Source organism: Gastrolobium bilobum, unplaced genomic scaffold (genome assembly GCF_033153095.1).
Source record: "Gastrolobium bilobum isolate Gb01-03AN ecotype WA unplaced genomic scaffold, APGP_CSIRO_Gbil_v1 utg26866, whole genome shotgun sequence".
In the NCBI taxonomy this organism is placed as follows: domain Eukaryota; kingdom Viridiplantae; phylum Streptophyta; class Magnoliopsida; order Fabales; family Fabaceae; genus Gastrolobium; species Gastrolobium bilobum.
The window spans coordinates 79,873-92,868 of NW_026896787.1; the positions used below are offsets into that span (position 1 = coordinate 79,873).

The following is a 12,996-nucleotide window of genomic DNA, read 5'->3' on the forward strand; positions in this document are numbered from 1 at the left end:
ATAGCATGGAATTCTTTAAAGGATTGGAGTACCTGGTCTTTAGTCTTCAACAAATATACCCACACTTTGCGGGAATGGTCATCAATAAATGAAACAAAGTACTGAGCTCCTCCAAGGGATCTTTCCGACATGGAGCATACATCAGTATGGACGAGGTCAAGAATATACCTGCGTCGTCTTGGTTGATCCAGTCTCACAAAAGAAACTCGGTGCTGCTTTCCAGCTAGGCAATGCGTGCAACTCTCCAACGCTTGGCCTTTTAACCCGGTCAGTAATCCTTTCTTGTTCAGGATCTGTAGCCCTTTCTCGCTCATGTGGCCGAGGCGCTTGTGCCATAGCTCCAAGCTAGGTTCATCTCGAACAGAATTGGCTTCTCCGCCATTGATCTTTCCTTGCATCACGTACAAGGAGCCTTCCTTTTTACCTCGGGCCACGACCAAGTTTCCCTTGGCCAGCTTCCATCTCACACTACCGAAGTAGTTCACTAACCCGGCATCATCAAGTTTGCCTACCGAGATTAGGTTCAAACGCATGTCAGGAACATGCCTTACATCTTTCAACACAAGTCGGCATCCGACATCTGTGGTCAGAGTTACATCACCGACACCAACAATCTTGCTGGTCACCTGATTTCCCATCTTCACGACTCCAAAATCACCACCTCGATAAGAGGAGAAAAAACCTTTGTGTGGAGTAACATGGAAGGAGGCACCGGAGTCAACAATCCAGGTGCAGTCATCATAAGCAACATTCAAATAATTATCCTCACCAAGGAGGAATATCTCAGCATCAGGGTTTGCAGTCACCGCAGTGGTGCTCTTGTCTTCCCTCTTCTTGGGAATAATCTGATCCGGCTTCACAGAGCCGTTCTTCTCATCATTCTGCAGGGTCCAGCAGTCTGGCTTCTTATTGCCTGTCTTTCCACAGTAAAAGCACTTCAACTCGTATTTCGGCTTTGACCGACCTCTGGACTTGTCTCGTCTGTCACGACCTCTACCTCGGCTTTTGCTTCTACCCCGGAAGTCAGATTTCCCTTTGTTCTCAGCAACGTTGGCCTCAGACGTACTCGAAGTACCTCGTTCTCTTCTCCTGGATTCTTCGCCTAGGAGGCTGTCTGTCACGACATCCATCTTCAATTTTCCATCTGGAGTCGAGTTATTCAGGGTCACCACCAGAGTATCCCAGCTTTCTGGCAGCGAGCTCAACAGCAGCAATGCCTGCAATTCTTCATCAATTTTCATATCAGCCTTTGACAACTGATTTACAATACCTTTGTAGGTGTTCAATCATGCTCATGTCGTCCTTGTATTCAAGCTTAACAAGTCAGCGAACCAGGTGTGCTTTGTTCCTGGGAGTCTTCTTCTGAATCATGGACTCTAGCTTCGTCCACAACTCATACGCGTTCGTGAATTCGGACACGTGCTCAAAGAGGCTTTTATCAATATATTTCCTGATCGTGGCTACCGCCTTCCGACTCAGGATCTCCCACTCCTTATCAGTTTTTCCTGCCGGTCTCTCATCAAGGATAATGGGCTCATGCAAATCTTTGCAGTAGAGATGATCTTCCATCATCGGTCTCCAATATGTGAAATTATCTGCGGTCAACTTGAACATATCTCCATCATGAGTTATGCCACTGGTCTCCATCTCGTCTCCCTCAGAACCCGTCGAACTCAGGCTCTGATACCACTGTTGGGAAAACTCGGTTCCCTCAAGCTCGGCTCAGGAGCCTTTGTGCGGAAGTCAATCAACAATATCGTGATCTCGGATCTCGGCAATACCTCAGCCTGAACTTCACCAGGTCAGGCAGCGCAGCGGAAAAATCAAAACGAAAACAGGAGAGAGAGAAGAAGAACACAACCAGATTTAACGTGGGAAAACCTTCTCCAATGAAGAAGTAAAAACCCACGGGACCTAATCCAGATCAAAAATCCACTATGAAAATAATGGTTACAAAGAATCAAATACACCAATGTGGTGGTTAACTCAACCTCTCCAACAATGGTGATAATCAAACTACCCTAGAGATGTTTCACTCAAACTCTATCTAGAGATCTCTCAAATGCAAAGCATAAAGCTTTTGCTCAAACAATCAAATAATTCTCTCAAATTTGTTCTCTCAAATTTGACCTAGCCTCCACCCACAACTAAAGAGTATATATAGAGAGGTGGAAATTAGGGTTAGGGTTTTTAGGAAACCCCTCAAATGGGCTTAGACTTAGCATTGAAGGAGGAAGCCCAACAATATCTTCTTCTTTTTTTGTGAAATTAGGTTTTACCCTTTGATATTATATTTTAAAAACAAAAGGGTAGACAAGACACGATTATCAACTAGCTGCCAAGAGCCAAACGTTGGATCAATAAATGTGATAAGGAAGGACCACAGGAGATACTTATGGTTCGTACATATTCAATCACATGCATACTCGTGTTGTATTTTTTTCTTTTTCTTTTTTTAAAGAAAATTTAATTGGCACTTTTGTACTCATCGACGGACCGACATACCAATAAGTAAAACAGAAAAATAACTGTAATTGCACCGAAAAAAAAAAGTAAAATGAAATAGGTTTTTTATTTGAATTGAGAGAATTGTTTTAAAAATAGAGTTTAAGAAAGTGGAGGTTTTTTCCATTTTAATATTAAGATAAAATTAGAAGAATTATATATTGTTTATTTACAAAAATATAAGCGATAAATAAGAAGAATAAAGTACTAATATTTAACTATTTTAATTAAGTTTTTCTTCTATTATTGAATTACTATTCTAATTTTGTATAACTATGTCAAATGACAAATAAAAAGAAACTGAATGAATATTTTTTCTTGTCTAATCTATATTTAAAAAATATAATAATTAGCATAGAAAAATGTTTAGAATTATTAAAGAACATATGTATAATTAATTTAAAATAAAATGAAATTAAAATTTGAAACAAAAAAGAGAAAATATGACATGTATAATTGTTGATTAAGATATTAATTCACTACAAAAAAAATTTCTCTTCTTATATGAGACAAATTTATCTTATATAACATGTAAAATTATATTCTCACATATATATATATATATAGATTAATATTTTTCATATTATAAAAAATAATTTTATTTCTTATACACATATAAAAATATGCAGTGCATGTTTTTATATATATATAACTGCATATTTTTATATATGTGTAGGAAATAAAATTATCTTCTACAATATAAAAAAAAAATATATATATATATATATATAGGGTTTGGTGTTTATCATTTTAAGTGACATAAGTTATGTCATTTTAAGAGAAAGATAGACACAAAAAAATGGAAATCATGGGAGAGAGAAAATGGATTATTTTTTTAATTAAAATTTTAAATAAAAAAATTATTTTGGGTCTATCTCTCTCTTAAAATGACGTAACTTTATGTCATTTAAAATGACAAACACTTTCCTTATATATATATATATATATATATATATATATATATATATATAGCGCAGGTTATTCTTACACTGGTATAAGAGTTAGAAGTCTTACACTCAATCTTGACCATTGATCCACTTGTATCCAATGACTCACATTACTCAAAAATTTGAGCCCTTAGATATAAGTGGGTTCAGGGAATAAAATTGAAAGTGTAACTTACACTGGTGTAAAATGATCCTAACCCTATATATATATATATATGGGGAAAACATTTCTGCAGCCACTTTAGATAAGGTTGTCTACAGCTACCTTTTTTCACTAAGTACGACCGGTTGTACATTAAAATTGCATTTTCTCTCTCCACCACATCAGCCGACAATGTCTGAGGAAAGAGAAAAAAAGAACAGCTTTATTGTTATAAACTAAGTACGATCGGTCGTACTTAGTGAAAAAACAGTAGCTGTAGACAACCTTATCTAAAGTGGCTGTAGAAATACTTTTTCCTATATATATATATATATATATATATATATATATATATATATATATATATATAATCAGAATCTTATGTTTGATTCTTTTTCTCATAAGCAAAATCTAATTGAGAGAACATTTTAAAAAAATTAATTTTTCTTCTAAAATTGAATAAAGCTAAATATATGCTTAGATTGTCAGTATCTTTTACATGGATGGGAAGCACTTTTAAAATTCAAAATTTCTAGTTTATGTGAGACCAAATTTCTTTGGAATTGGAAAGTGTTTCATTTTCTTAATTTGTATATTCTTTGGAAAATGTCCGATGAGCGTGAACGAATTATTGGGTAATCTTTTAGCTTTGAATATTTTCTAAAGGAACAGTGACTAAAGTGTTACTGTTGGCAAATTTTTTTATTAAATTACCATGCTAACAGTAATTTTTGTCAAAATATTACGTGACATATTTCGCTACACTGTGTAGCGAAATATGTGTGCAAATAATTCGCTACACAGTGTAGCGAAATATGCCACGTCAGAACTAAAAATGACATGTGTCAAAATTGGAGAAATTCGCTACATAGTGTTGATTTGCATCTCGATATCTTGGATTTTTTTACTTTGCGCTCGAATAAATTGTAGCTCAAAACTTAGATTTTCTTGTCTGACGTTTGCTCAAGTTATCGCTTAAAGTCCTGAATCCGCCTTCTAAGCTTTTCATTTTCTTTATCTTGGGGATCTATTTGACGCAATTGTCTATTTTTTTCAGGAACGAATCCATGTCCTTTGCCTTCATGACTCTGCCATCCACGACTTCCATGATTATTTTCTGCCATTGGTTGAAGGCAACTTAGTGCTCTGATACCAAATAATGTTGAAGGCACATAGAAAAAATATGGCTAAATAGAAAGTTAGGATTTAAGAAAAGAGTAACCCTTTGGTTCTCAATTTCTAATTATCAAAATAACAAAGCTAAACTCCTACAGTAAAGGTCTTAAACACCTTTTTACATACTAATTACAAATCAATTCAAAATTTAAAATTCTAAAAATAAATATATGACAACTACATTCAAAAGAAAATAAATAAATATAATTAAATGATTCAAAACATATAACTATTCTTGAGCTATAAGGGACTAGTTTTGAAAAAAATCATTATATATACATTCCCCACGACCTTAAAATTGATTGATCATTATTCTTATACATCTTAAGGATAATTTGAGAGCTTTTACAATATCATTTGCATATCTTTCAAATATCACACATATTTGAGCTTATATTGCGAAATTTCATATGCCCATAATACTTCAAGTTGTATATCCACACTTTGAGAGTTTATATTTATCTATAAACACTTCCTTCTTGTATTCTTGAGTTGAAAGGGTTGTGAGACCCATTTAGTTTGAAAAGTAGCCAAATACTTAGAAAAATTTGGATAGAATTGTAAGGTTGCTAAGTACCAAACTTGGAGGTTGTAATGTATATAAGAATCCAAAGTCTTGAAAGATTGTAACGGTTTGTCAAGCACCCTTGAAGATTAACCGTTAGTGAAAGATTTGATCGAGTGGCTTCAATTTGGACGTAGGTCACAAGTGGTGGTGACCGAATCAGAATATATTGAGTTTGCAATTTTTTAAACCCTAAACTACTTATTTCTAGCACTTTAATTATTTCTTTGATATCTTGTATGTGTTAAAATAGATTATATAATTGTGATATATTATATACAGAAAAATATTTCAGCAGTTAATGTAGATAAGTTATCTGTATTTACTTTCAAAATGACGTCGTTTTGGGATTGAAAGATTAAAAAATTATAATGATAAAGACTATAATAACCCTGAAATAAATTAAAATTACAAATATACCATGATTTTTGTCCCAAAACGACGTCGTATTGGGCTTACTGCAGATAACTTATCTGTAGTAACTGCAGAAAAAACGAACCCTATTATATATTATGGATTATTTGAATGCATTAATTAGTTTTTCATATATCAAAGTGTGCTTGAAATGATCATTTAAAAACTAATACTTAATTCACCCCTTTTTATTTTGGAAGCCACATTCCTAGGCAAAAAATATATTAAAATATTACTATTTTAATAAATAATTACGAATACATAGCTGTTTCGAAATTATCTACGGATCTATTGCACTCATTCACGTCCAAATTAGGCATGAATACTTTAGGCGTGACTTCAAGGCATTCACGCCTAAATTAGGCGTGACTCGTCTGGTGTTGACACGTGGCACAAAAAATTAATAATTTAACCGTAAAACTTTATAAGGCCATAATTTTTGACTCGGGTATCCGATTGAAGTAATTCTTTTTTGATTCCACATAAATTTTTGAGATCTACGCAATGACATATCATTTGATATATTTTATCTCTCACAAACACAATTCAAATTTGCAACAATGATACTAGAAAGATGGCACCAAATTTCCTATTAAATACAAAACGCAATCAGCTCCTACTAAGTACAAAACGCAATCAACTCCTATAACATTAAATTCAAAATTCAAATAACCTCCAGCAAATTTATTTGAATTGGCGACAATCTGTAACAACCTCATAAAATTACAACGCAATTAGCTCCTATTAAATACAAAACGCAATCAACTCCTATTAAATACAAAATGCAATCAACTTATTGGAGGTTATTTGAATTTTGAATTTAATGTTATAGTACCATTATTGGGCGTGAATGAGTGCAATATATTCGTAATTATGTTCAAAACGACAACTTATTCGTAATTATTTATTAAAAAAGCAATATTTTAATTTTTTTTGCCTCTACAAAGTGTTTGAAAAAAATAGTGTACAAGGTTATTTATTTAATTATTAAAATATATACAAATTTATATAATATTCTACCAAGTGTTTAGAATATTTATTTAATTATTTTCTTTATTAATACATATTTTTCATATTGATTTTTGAGTTTAAATAACAAATTAAATCTTTCTATCAAAAAAAGAATTACCTCATTCGGATACCGGAGTCAATAGTTATGGCTTTCCAAAGTTTTACAGTTTGTAAGTTCACTTTTTTTACCATGTGTCAACATCAGATGATTCAAGCCTAAATTAGGCGTGAATACCTTAGGAGTCACGCCTAATTTGGACGTGAATAGTCACGCCTAATTTGAGCGTGAATGAGTGCAATAAATCCATAAACAGTTTCAAAACAGTTATGTATTCGTAAATAAATGTTTTTTCACAATTCTGTCATATTTTTTTTTTTTAATTTATACTAGTACTATTTGTTATGTGTTACATATTATTCTTTAAATGGTTAAAAATTATAATTTAAATAATAAATTATAAAATTAAATTATTTTTTAATATCTTACACAGCTAATATAACCAATTAATTACAAACATATAATCAATAAATTACGCGGATATACAAGTTAGTTTTCAATAAAAAGGTAAATGAAAGGAAGAATATAACAATATTTCTTTTTGAACCCAAAGATTTTGGCTATTTAGAAATTGCCCCCACTTGAGGGGTTCGCACTTCTCACCTGTGAATCACACACAATCATAGTTAGCTGCTTCCTCCTTTCAACGATTCCTTGTGATTTCTCTCTCCGACTTTCATTAAAGGTTCGAACTTTACTTCATTTGTAACTAGACACTGATTTTTCTTGTCTCTCTGTTCAAGTTATGATCCTTCCTTAGCCATTTCTATGGTTTTTTTTTACATGATTTTTTGTTTTTTGTTTTTTTTTTTTCAGTTCCCTTAACTGTTTACACGTGATGGGTTTCTGGGTAATTTCTTGAATGTTTGATTACACTCTGAATTTTTTGAACTCTTTGGTGATTGGTGCCACTTTATCTTAGGTATAAGAGTAATTGGGTTTTTTTTTTTTTTTTCCAGTGATCAGTTTTGCATCAGTTTGGTTAATGATTAATGTAATTTTGGAACTCTTTCTTGATTAATTGGGTCAATTTCTGCTCTTTTAATATTGAATTGAAGATCAAAGAGATTGCAAAATGTTGAGGATATATTCTTTCATGTATTGCCAGTGAAAGAAAAATCTGTCAAGTTAAGATATTGACACAGATCCCCTCCCATTTTCCTGTTTGGCATCAAGAAACTGAATAAGAGAAAGGAATGGAGTATCTATTTGTACTTTGCTAGTGGCCTGAAACAGTGTGGATCAGATGGATTTCAATATATTGCTCCATTTGTGATTGTTGATGTTGAGGTCCATAATGATTAAATTGTTCATTATTTTCTTAGCTTTATTATGTTGAACTTGAGATTAGAAGGATTTCAAATTATGTGGATTTTATCCTCCTATATACTGAGAAAGAAACACCAATGAAACATCTTGATTTTAACCTCCTATATACGCATAGAGGAATCTTGATTCAGGTTTAAGTTGGGTTAGGATCCCATATTTTCTTGTCAATCTTGAGATAAATGTTGCTCCTCCATCTTTAGTATATATACACACTTTGAAAACAATTATGATTAAATTTTAAGACAATCTTCTTACTGCAAAATTAGGTACTAATGGTGAACCCCTTGACTCAAATTAATTAAGTCCTGTATGTTGATTCTTATTCTTCCCCCCCTCATTTATTATATATAGATCAGTACAATTTAATATTATTCCTGAAGTCATATCTCCATTTTTGTTTTTTTAAGCAATTGTGTTCTCTTCATTCTATCGATTCTTATTTTCTTAGAGCCTAGTTGAACATTACATGATGAAATTTATATCTCTGTGTTGAATATGGTGATACCTTGCTTTCTTAAGCATATACAATGTCTTAGTATCTTTTGAGATTTTTTAATGAGTCTTGGTATATTATGAAAGTTCAAAATCAAATTAACTCTTCACTTTAGGTGCAGGTCATGCAGATAAAATATTATTTTCCCTGCAGATATCAATATTCTGTTTTCTTTTGTTACTATGTTTGGTTTTCCTTTGTTTTTGTCTTATTTATACTTGTGTAAAGCTTTTATAGTAGTTACTGACTTTCACCTGTAATGGGTGTCAGTTAGGATCCAAAAGCCTTGGTCAAGACTCATGTCGGTTCCTAATGAGGAAGACTTGTCAACACATTCTCAGGTGTGCTCTTCAATTCTGAGTAGACATGTTTTTATGTATGCAGCAATAATTAAATAATAAATTTAGATGCAAATTCCTAACACATTTCGCAGTCCAACCAACTTTTGTTTCAAATCATGTTTGGGTGCATTTCAGTTTTCAATTTACGTTCTCCGTTGACTCAATTCTGAGCTAAGTTTTGGGATTGTGCTGGTGGTTTTAATTTAGGATTCCCTCTAGGAAGAAATATTAATTGAACTTCATTTTATCTTTTCTCAATATGTTAATATATTTATGACTTTGTGAACATTGCAGCTTGCATCTAATTTTTTCCGGGATCTCCTTGATTCCATTATAGTTGATGTGGCATCAGAGTGTCACAGAGTAGCAAAGCTTGGGCTTGATTCTAATTTGGAAGAAGATGAAGAATTGAAGTTGTCAGCACAAGCCAGGGTTAGGGTGGCTGATCCTAGTAATAGTAATGAAGCAAATGCCAAGTACGTGGTTGATATATTCGGACAAACACATCCTCCTGTAGCAAATGAATTTTTTGATTGCATGAATTGCGGTCGATCTATCATGGCTGGGAGGTTTGCTCCTCATTTGGAGAAGTGCATGGGCAAGGTTATTATTTTATCTTTTAGAATTTTATATGATGATCCATTTCTTAATAAATTATTTACTAAAAGGGTAAACCCCAGTGCACAAAGCTTCCCGACTTGCAAGAGTAGGGGTAAGGGTCGATTATATATAGCCTTACTTTTGCATTCTTGTAAAGAGACTATTTTTCGAACAAACCCGTGATCTTTCTTTCATAAGGAGTAACCTTGTTACTGCTCCAAGGCTCGCCCTGTAATAAAGTAGTTACTCATTATTGTTTTTTTTATGCCCATAGCATTAGTTGTGTATCATAAGTTCATAATATCTCTATTTATTGATTTTATTTCATTTGATGATTGAGAATTCAGTGAAAACATTTCCTCTCAATTGTCATGAATGCATTTGAGAGCGAGCCTTAAAGCAGTGATAAGGTTGCTCCTTGTGACCAGAAAGTCATGGGTTCGAGTTTGAAAAATAGTCTCTTTGCAAAAATACTAGTGTAAAATTGCATACAATCAACCCACATCCATACCCTCGTAAATGGAGGAGTCTTGTGCACGGGGTTTGCCCTTTTTTTTGTCATGCATGCATTTGAGTTTTGTGGTTCTTTATTTATCTCACTTTGTCTTGTTATGGAAATGCTTCTATACTTCACCTCAGGGTAGGAAGGCTCGTTCTACAAGAAGCAGCACAGCAGCACAGAGCCGGCATTCGAGAGGCAGTTCTGTTTCTACATATTCCCCATATTCAAGTTACTCTAGCAATAGCATGAACCGGTTGTCAAATGGAAACTCCACTTTTGCAGGTGAGGAGCACTCAAACGGGACATTCGAGCCATGAACTAGTGATGTGCAATGGCTACTATGGAAGATTTATATCAGGATGAACTTGGTTTTGCTGAGAGATAGTGTCATCGTGTGGTTGAAAATAATATTTCTAGCATTTTTTGGACCTAACAATTACCATTGCCTTGTACACATGCCATGATGTTTGTCTACCTATATAAAATAATATTGCCTTGTATACAGTTTCTTTGTAAAAAAAATTCTTTTAATACATTACTAATTGCAAACATGCATGTTGTGCAAGTATCACTCAAGGACGAGATTGAGGTCCTTCAATAGAATACGTTCGGTGCGTTTAGATGGATCACAATTTTTAAAAAAGATTCCGTTGCCGGGACTTGAACCCGGGTCTTTCGGGTGAGAGCCGAATATCCTGACCAACTAGACTACAACGGATTTAGTATTAGTGACAGAAATATTTATTCAATATCTAAACCACAATTACCAAACCTGATAAATGGGGTGGAGAATGTCCCTGACTTTCCACGGTCTAGGTGTCGTGTCACCAGTCAAATTCAAAACTTTTTTTTCAATACTATTTGATTGTAAATGTTATTTTTTGCTATTTAATTTAATTTTGCCATGTACCCAAGTAAACAAAATTAATTTTGCTAGTTGAACTAATTTTCATTAGCTTTCGCTATATTATTGTTTTAATAATATGTAAGAATTTTCTCTCAAAATATACCTTAGACTAAATTATACATTTAATTGGTGCTTAAAAATATTTAAAAAGTATAGTAAACAACAACCTTTTTTATGAATTTTCGATGGGTAAGTGTTTCTAATCATTTTATTTCTCCCGACATCTACCTTTAAACTTAGTTGAATTGTGTCAATTCTAAGTATTTTTTTGTTGCGTATGTTTACTCAAAAAATACTACCTTAATTTAAATGCTTTGCTTTTGACATTTTAAATTATATCTTTGAATGATTTAGTTTTATGAAATTATCTATCCATAGCATCGGATTCAAGGCATTTAGGTATAACGAAAGACTATCATAAAAAATAATACTCAAGTTTTATCCTACAAAAAAAAAAACAGTTAAATGGACCAAAACAATGTCATTTTATTTTTAAAAATAAACAAAACCAATAAACAAATATTTAAAACGAGGTCCATTTATAAGTTATTCTTTTGTCAATAACTTTATTTTTTTATATAAAGTTTTATTGGGCCTAGGAAAAACCTTATTACTTGGCTGGGATTTAGGTGAAGCCCCCACCATTCAAACAAGAACTGGTTTGGAAAGAGACTCAAATCACGTAACAATTAATAAGGAGTTTGCTTCTTCCTTAATCAGAGATATTGGTTTGATATTGTGAATAAAGAAAATAATCTTAAGATAGTTGACCTCTATATTAATTTAACAAAGTTCCAATCGGATTAATTGGATAATTAATGGGTAGAAATTGAAATCAAGTATCAAGGACTTTACTTTGAACTTTATGCTATTACTTATTATTTTGACATAAAAATGTAAACACGCCCCATATTTTTCTTCGGCAAACTAACATGGACCATAAAGTTTTCTCGGGTCATTAAAAGTACGACATGTTTTCGGCTAGTAACATTTCCAAAATATGAAGCCAGGCCTAGTAGGTCCGTGGGAAATATCTAGGCCCAGTGAGTGCTGCCCAAACCTAATCCGTATCAACCTATTATCCAACGCAAACAATTGACCAACCCCAACATTTACATAATAGTCCCCCACCCAGGCTTTCTAGTTTGGGAGTAGATCCTCTCATGTGCTAAATAACATGATAATATTATGTGGAGCAATCATAACCATACATGGGTGGGTTAATGGTGATAAATGAGGAGAGAGAAAAAAAAGGATAGGAAGTTACACAATCATCACTGTTGATTTAATTATTAATGGTTAAGATCTTCCCATATAACATGATCATGTTAAATTACACATGAGAAGATTCATTTCCTTCTGATTTACACAGGGGAATATGATGAGACTCTATCCATTTATGACGTGTCAAAATCTGTGGCTACGTGTCTCTTAGTTAGTTAGAGGTATTAGTAAGTCAGTTACGTGTTGATCAATTCTGTTAAGGGGTTAGTTTCTGAGTCTTTACATTAGTTGCTGTATATATATATAGACACTATACCTATTCGAGAGGTATGGATTTTCATTCAAAATTCTCTCAATACATTTTTTGATTCTTCTGAGTATGAATTCTTCTTTCAACTCTGCTTTCCATTTTCTCCATCGTATTAGAATAAAAGCTTTACAATTAAGAGAAATGTTATTTGTACAATATATAAAGGATCTTATAGAATTTTTTTTGTGTTATGTCAATCTAATAAAAAAGATGTGGGTCCCACTCAAAAAGAAAAAAAAGGCGGGTCATCCTTTTTATTAAAGTGACATTACACAAAAAAAACCTTCTTACAACATAACTTAAATCATTTTTACAGAACTTAAATCGATGAATGAAATTAAATTATTTTACCTATAACTAAAAAAAAAAAATTAGCCATTGATTTTTCATCATCTGATTTTGGAGTGTCAATGCTTTTAAATTTCCCTAAAAACTACTTTTATCCAGGTCAAATGGAAAAGGTGGGTTCTTA

General features: G+C 32.8%; 1 protein-coding gene and 1 non-coding gene across 4 annotated transcripts; one reads left to right on the plus strand and one right to left on the minus strand.

Annotated features, from left to right (window-relative positions):
• Positions 1–7,367: 7,367 nt before the first annotated feature.
• On the plus strand, positions 7,368–10,627 carry LOC133301992 (SAGA-associated factor 11). 3 transcript variants are annotated; one of them, XM_061501701.1, is made up of 5 exons: positions 7,368–7,503; positions 8,911–8,981; positions 9,276–9,584; positions 10,221–10,281; positions 10,366–10,627. In XM_061501701.1, the coding sequence occupies exons 2-5, from the start codon at positions 8,940–8,942 to the stop codon at positions 10,398–10,400; spliced, it is 447 nt and encodes a 148-aa protein (XP_061357685.1). In that variant the 5' UTR covers positions 7,368–7,503; positions 8,911–8,939; the 3' UTR covers positions 10,401–10,627. The 3 variants fall into 3 exon arrangements, with proteins under 3 accessions (XP_061357685.1, XP_061357683.1, XP_061357684.1); XM_061501699.1 differs by having other exon boundaries at positions 10,221–10,623; XM_061501700.1 differs by having other exon boundaries at positions 7,371–7,503; positions 8,915–8,981; positions 10,221–10,623.
• Positions 10,628–10,728: 101 nt separating this feature from the next.
• Positions 10,729–10,801, minus strand: TRNAE-CUC (transfer RNA glutamic acid (anticodon CUC)). Its single transcript has one exon. It is a non-coding gene; the product is annotated as a tRNA-Glu (tRNA).
• Positions 10,802–12,996: the final 2,195 nt, after the last annotated feature.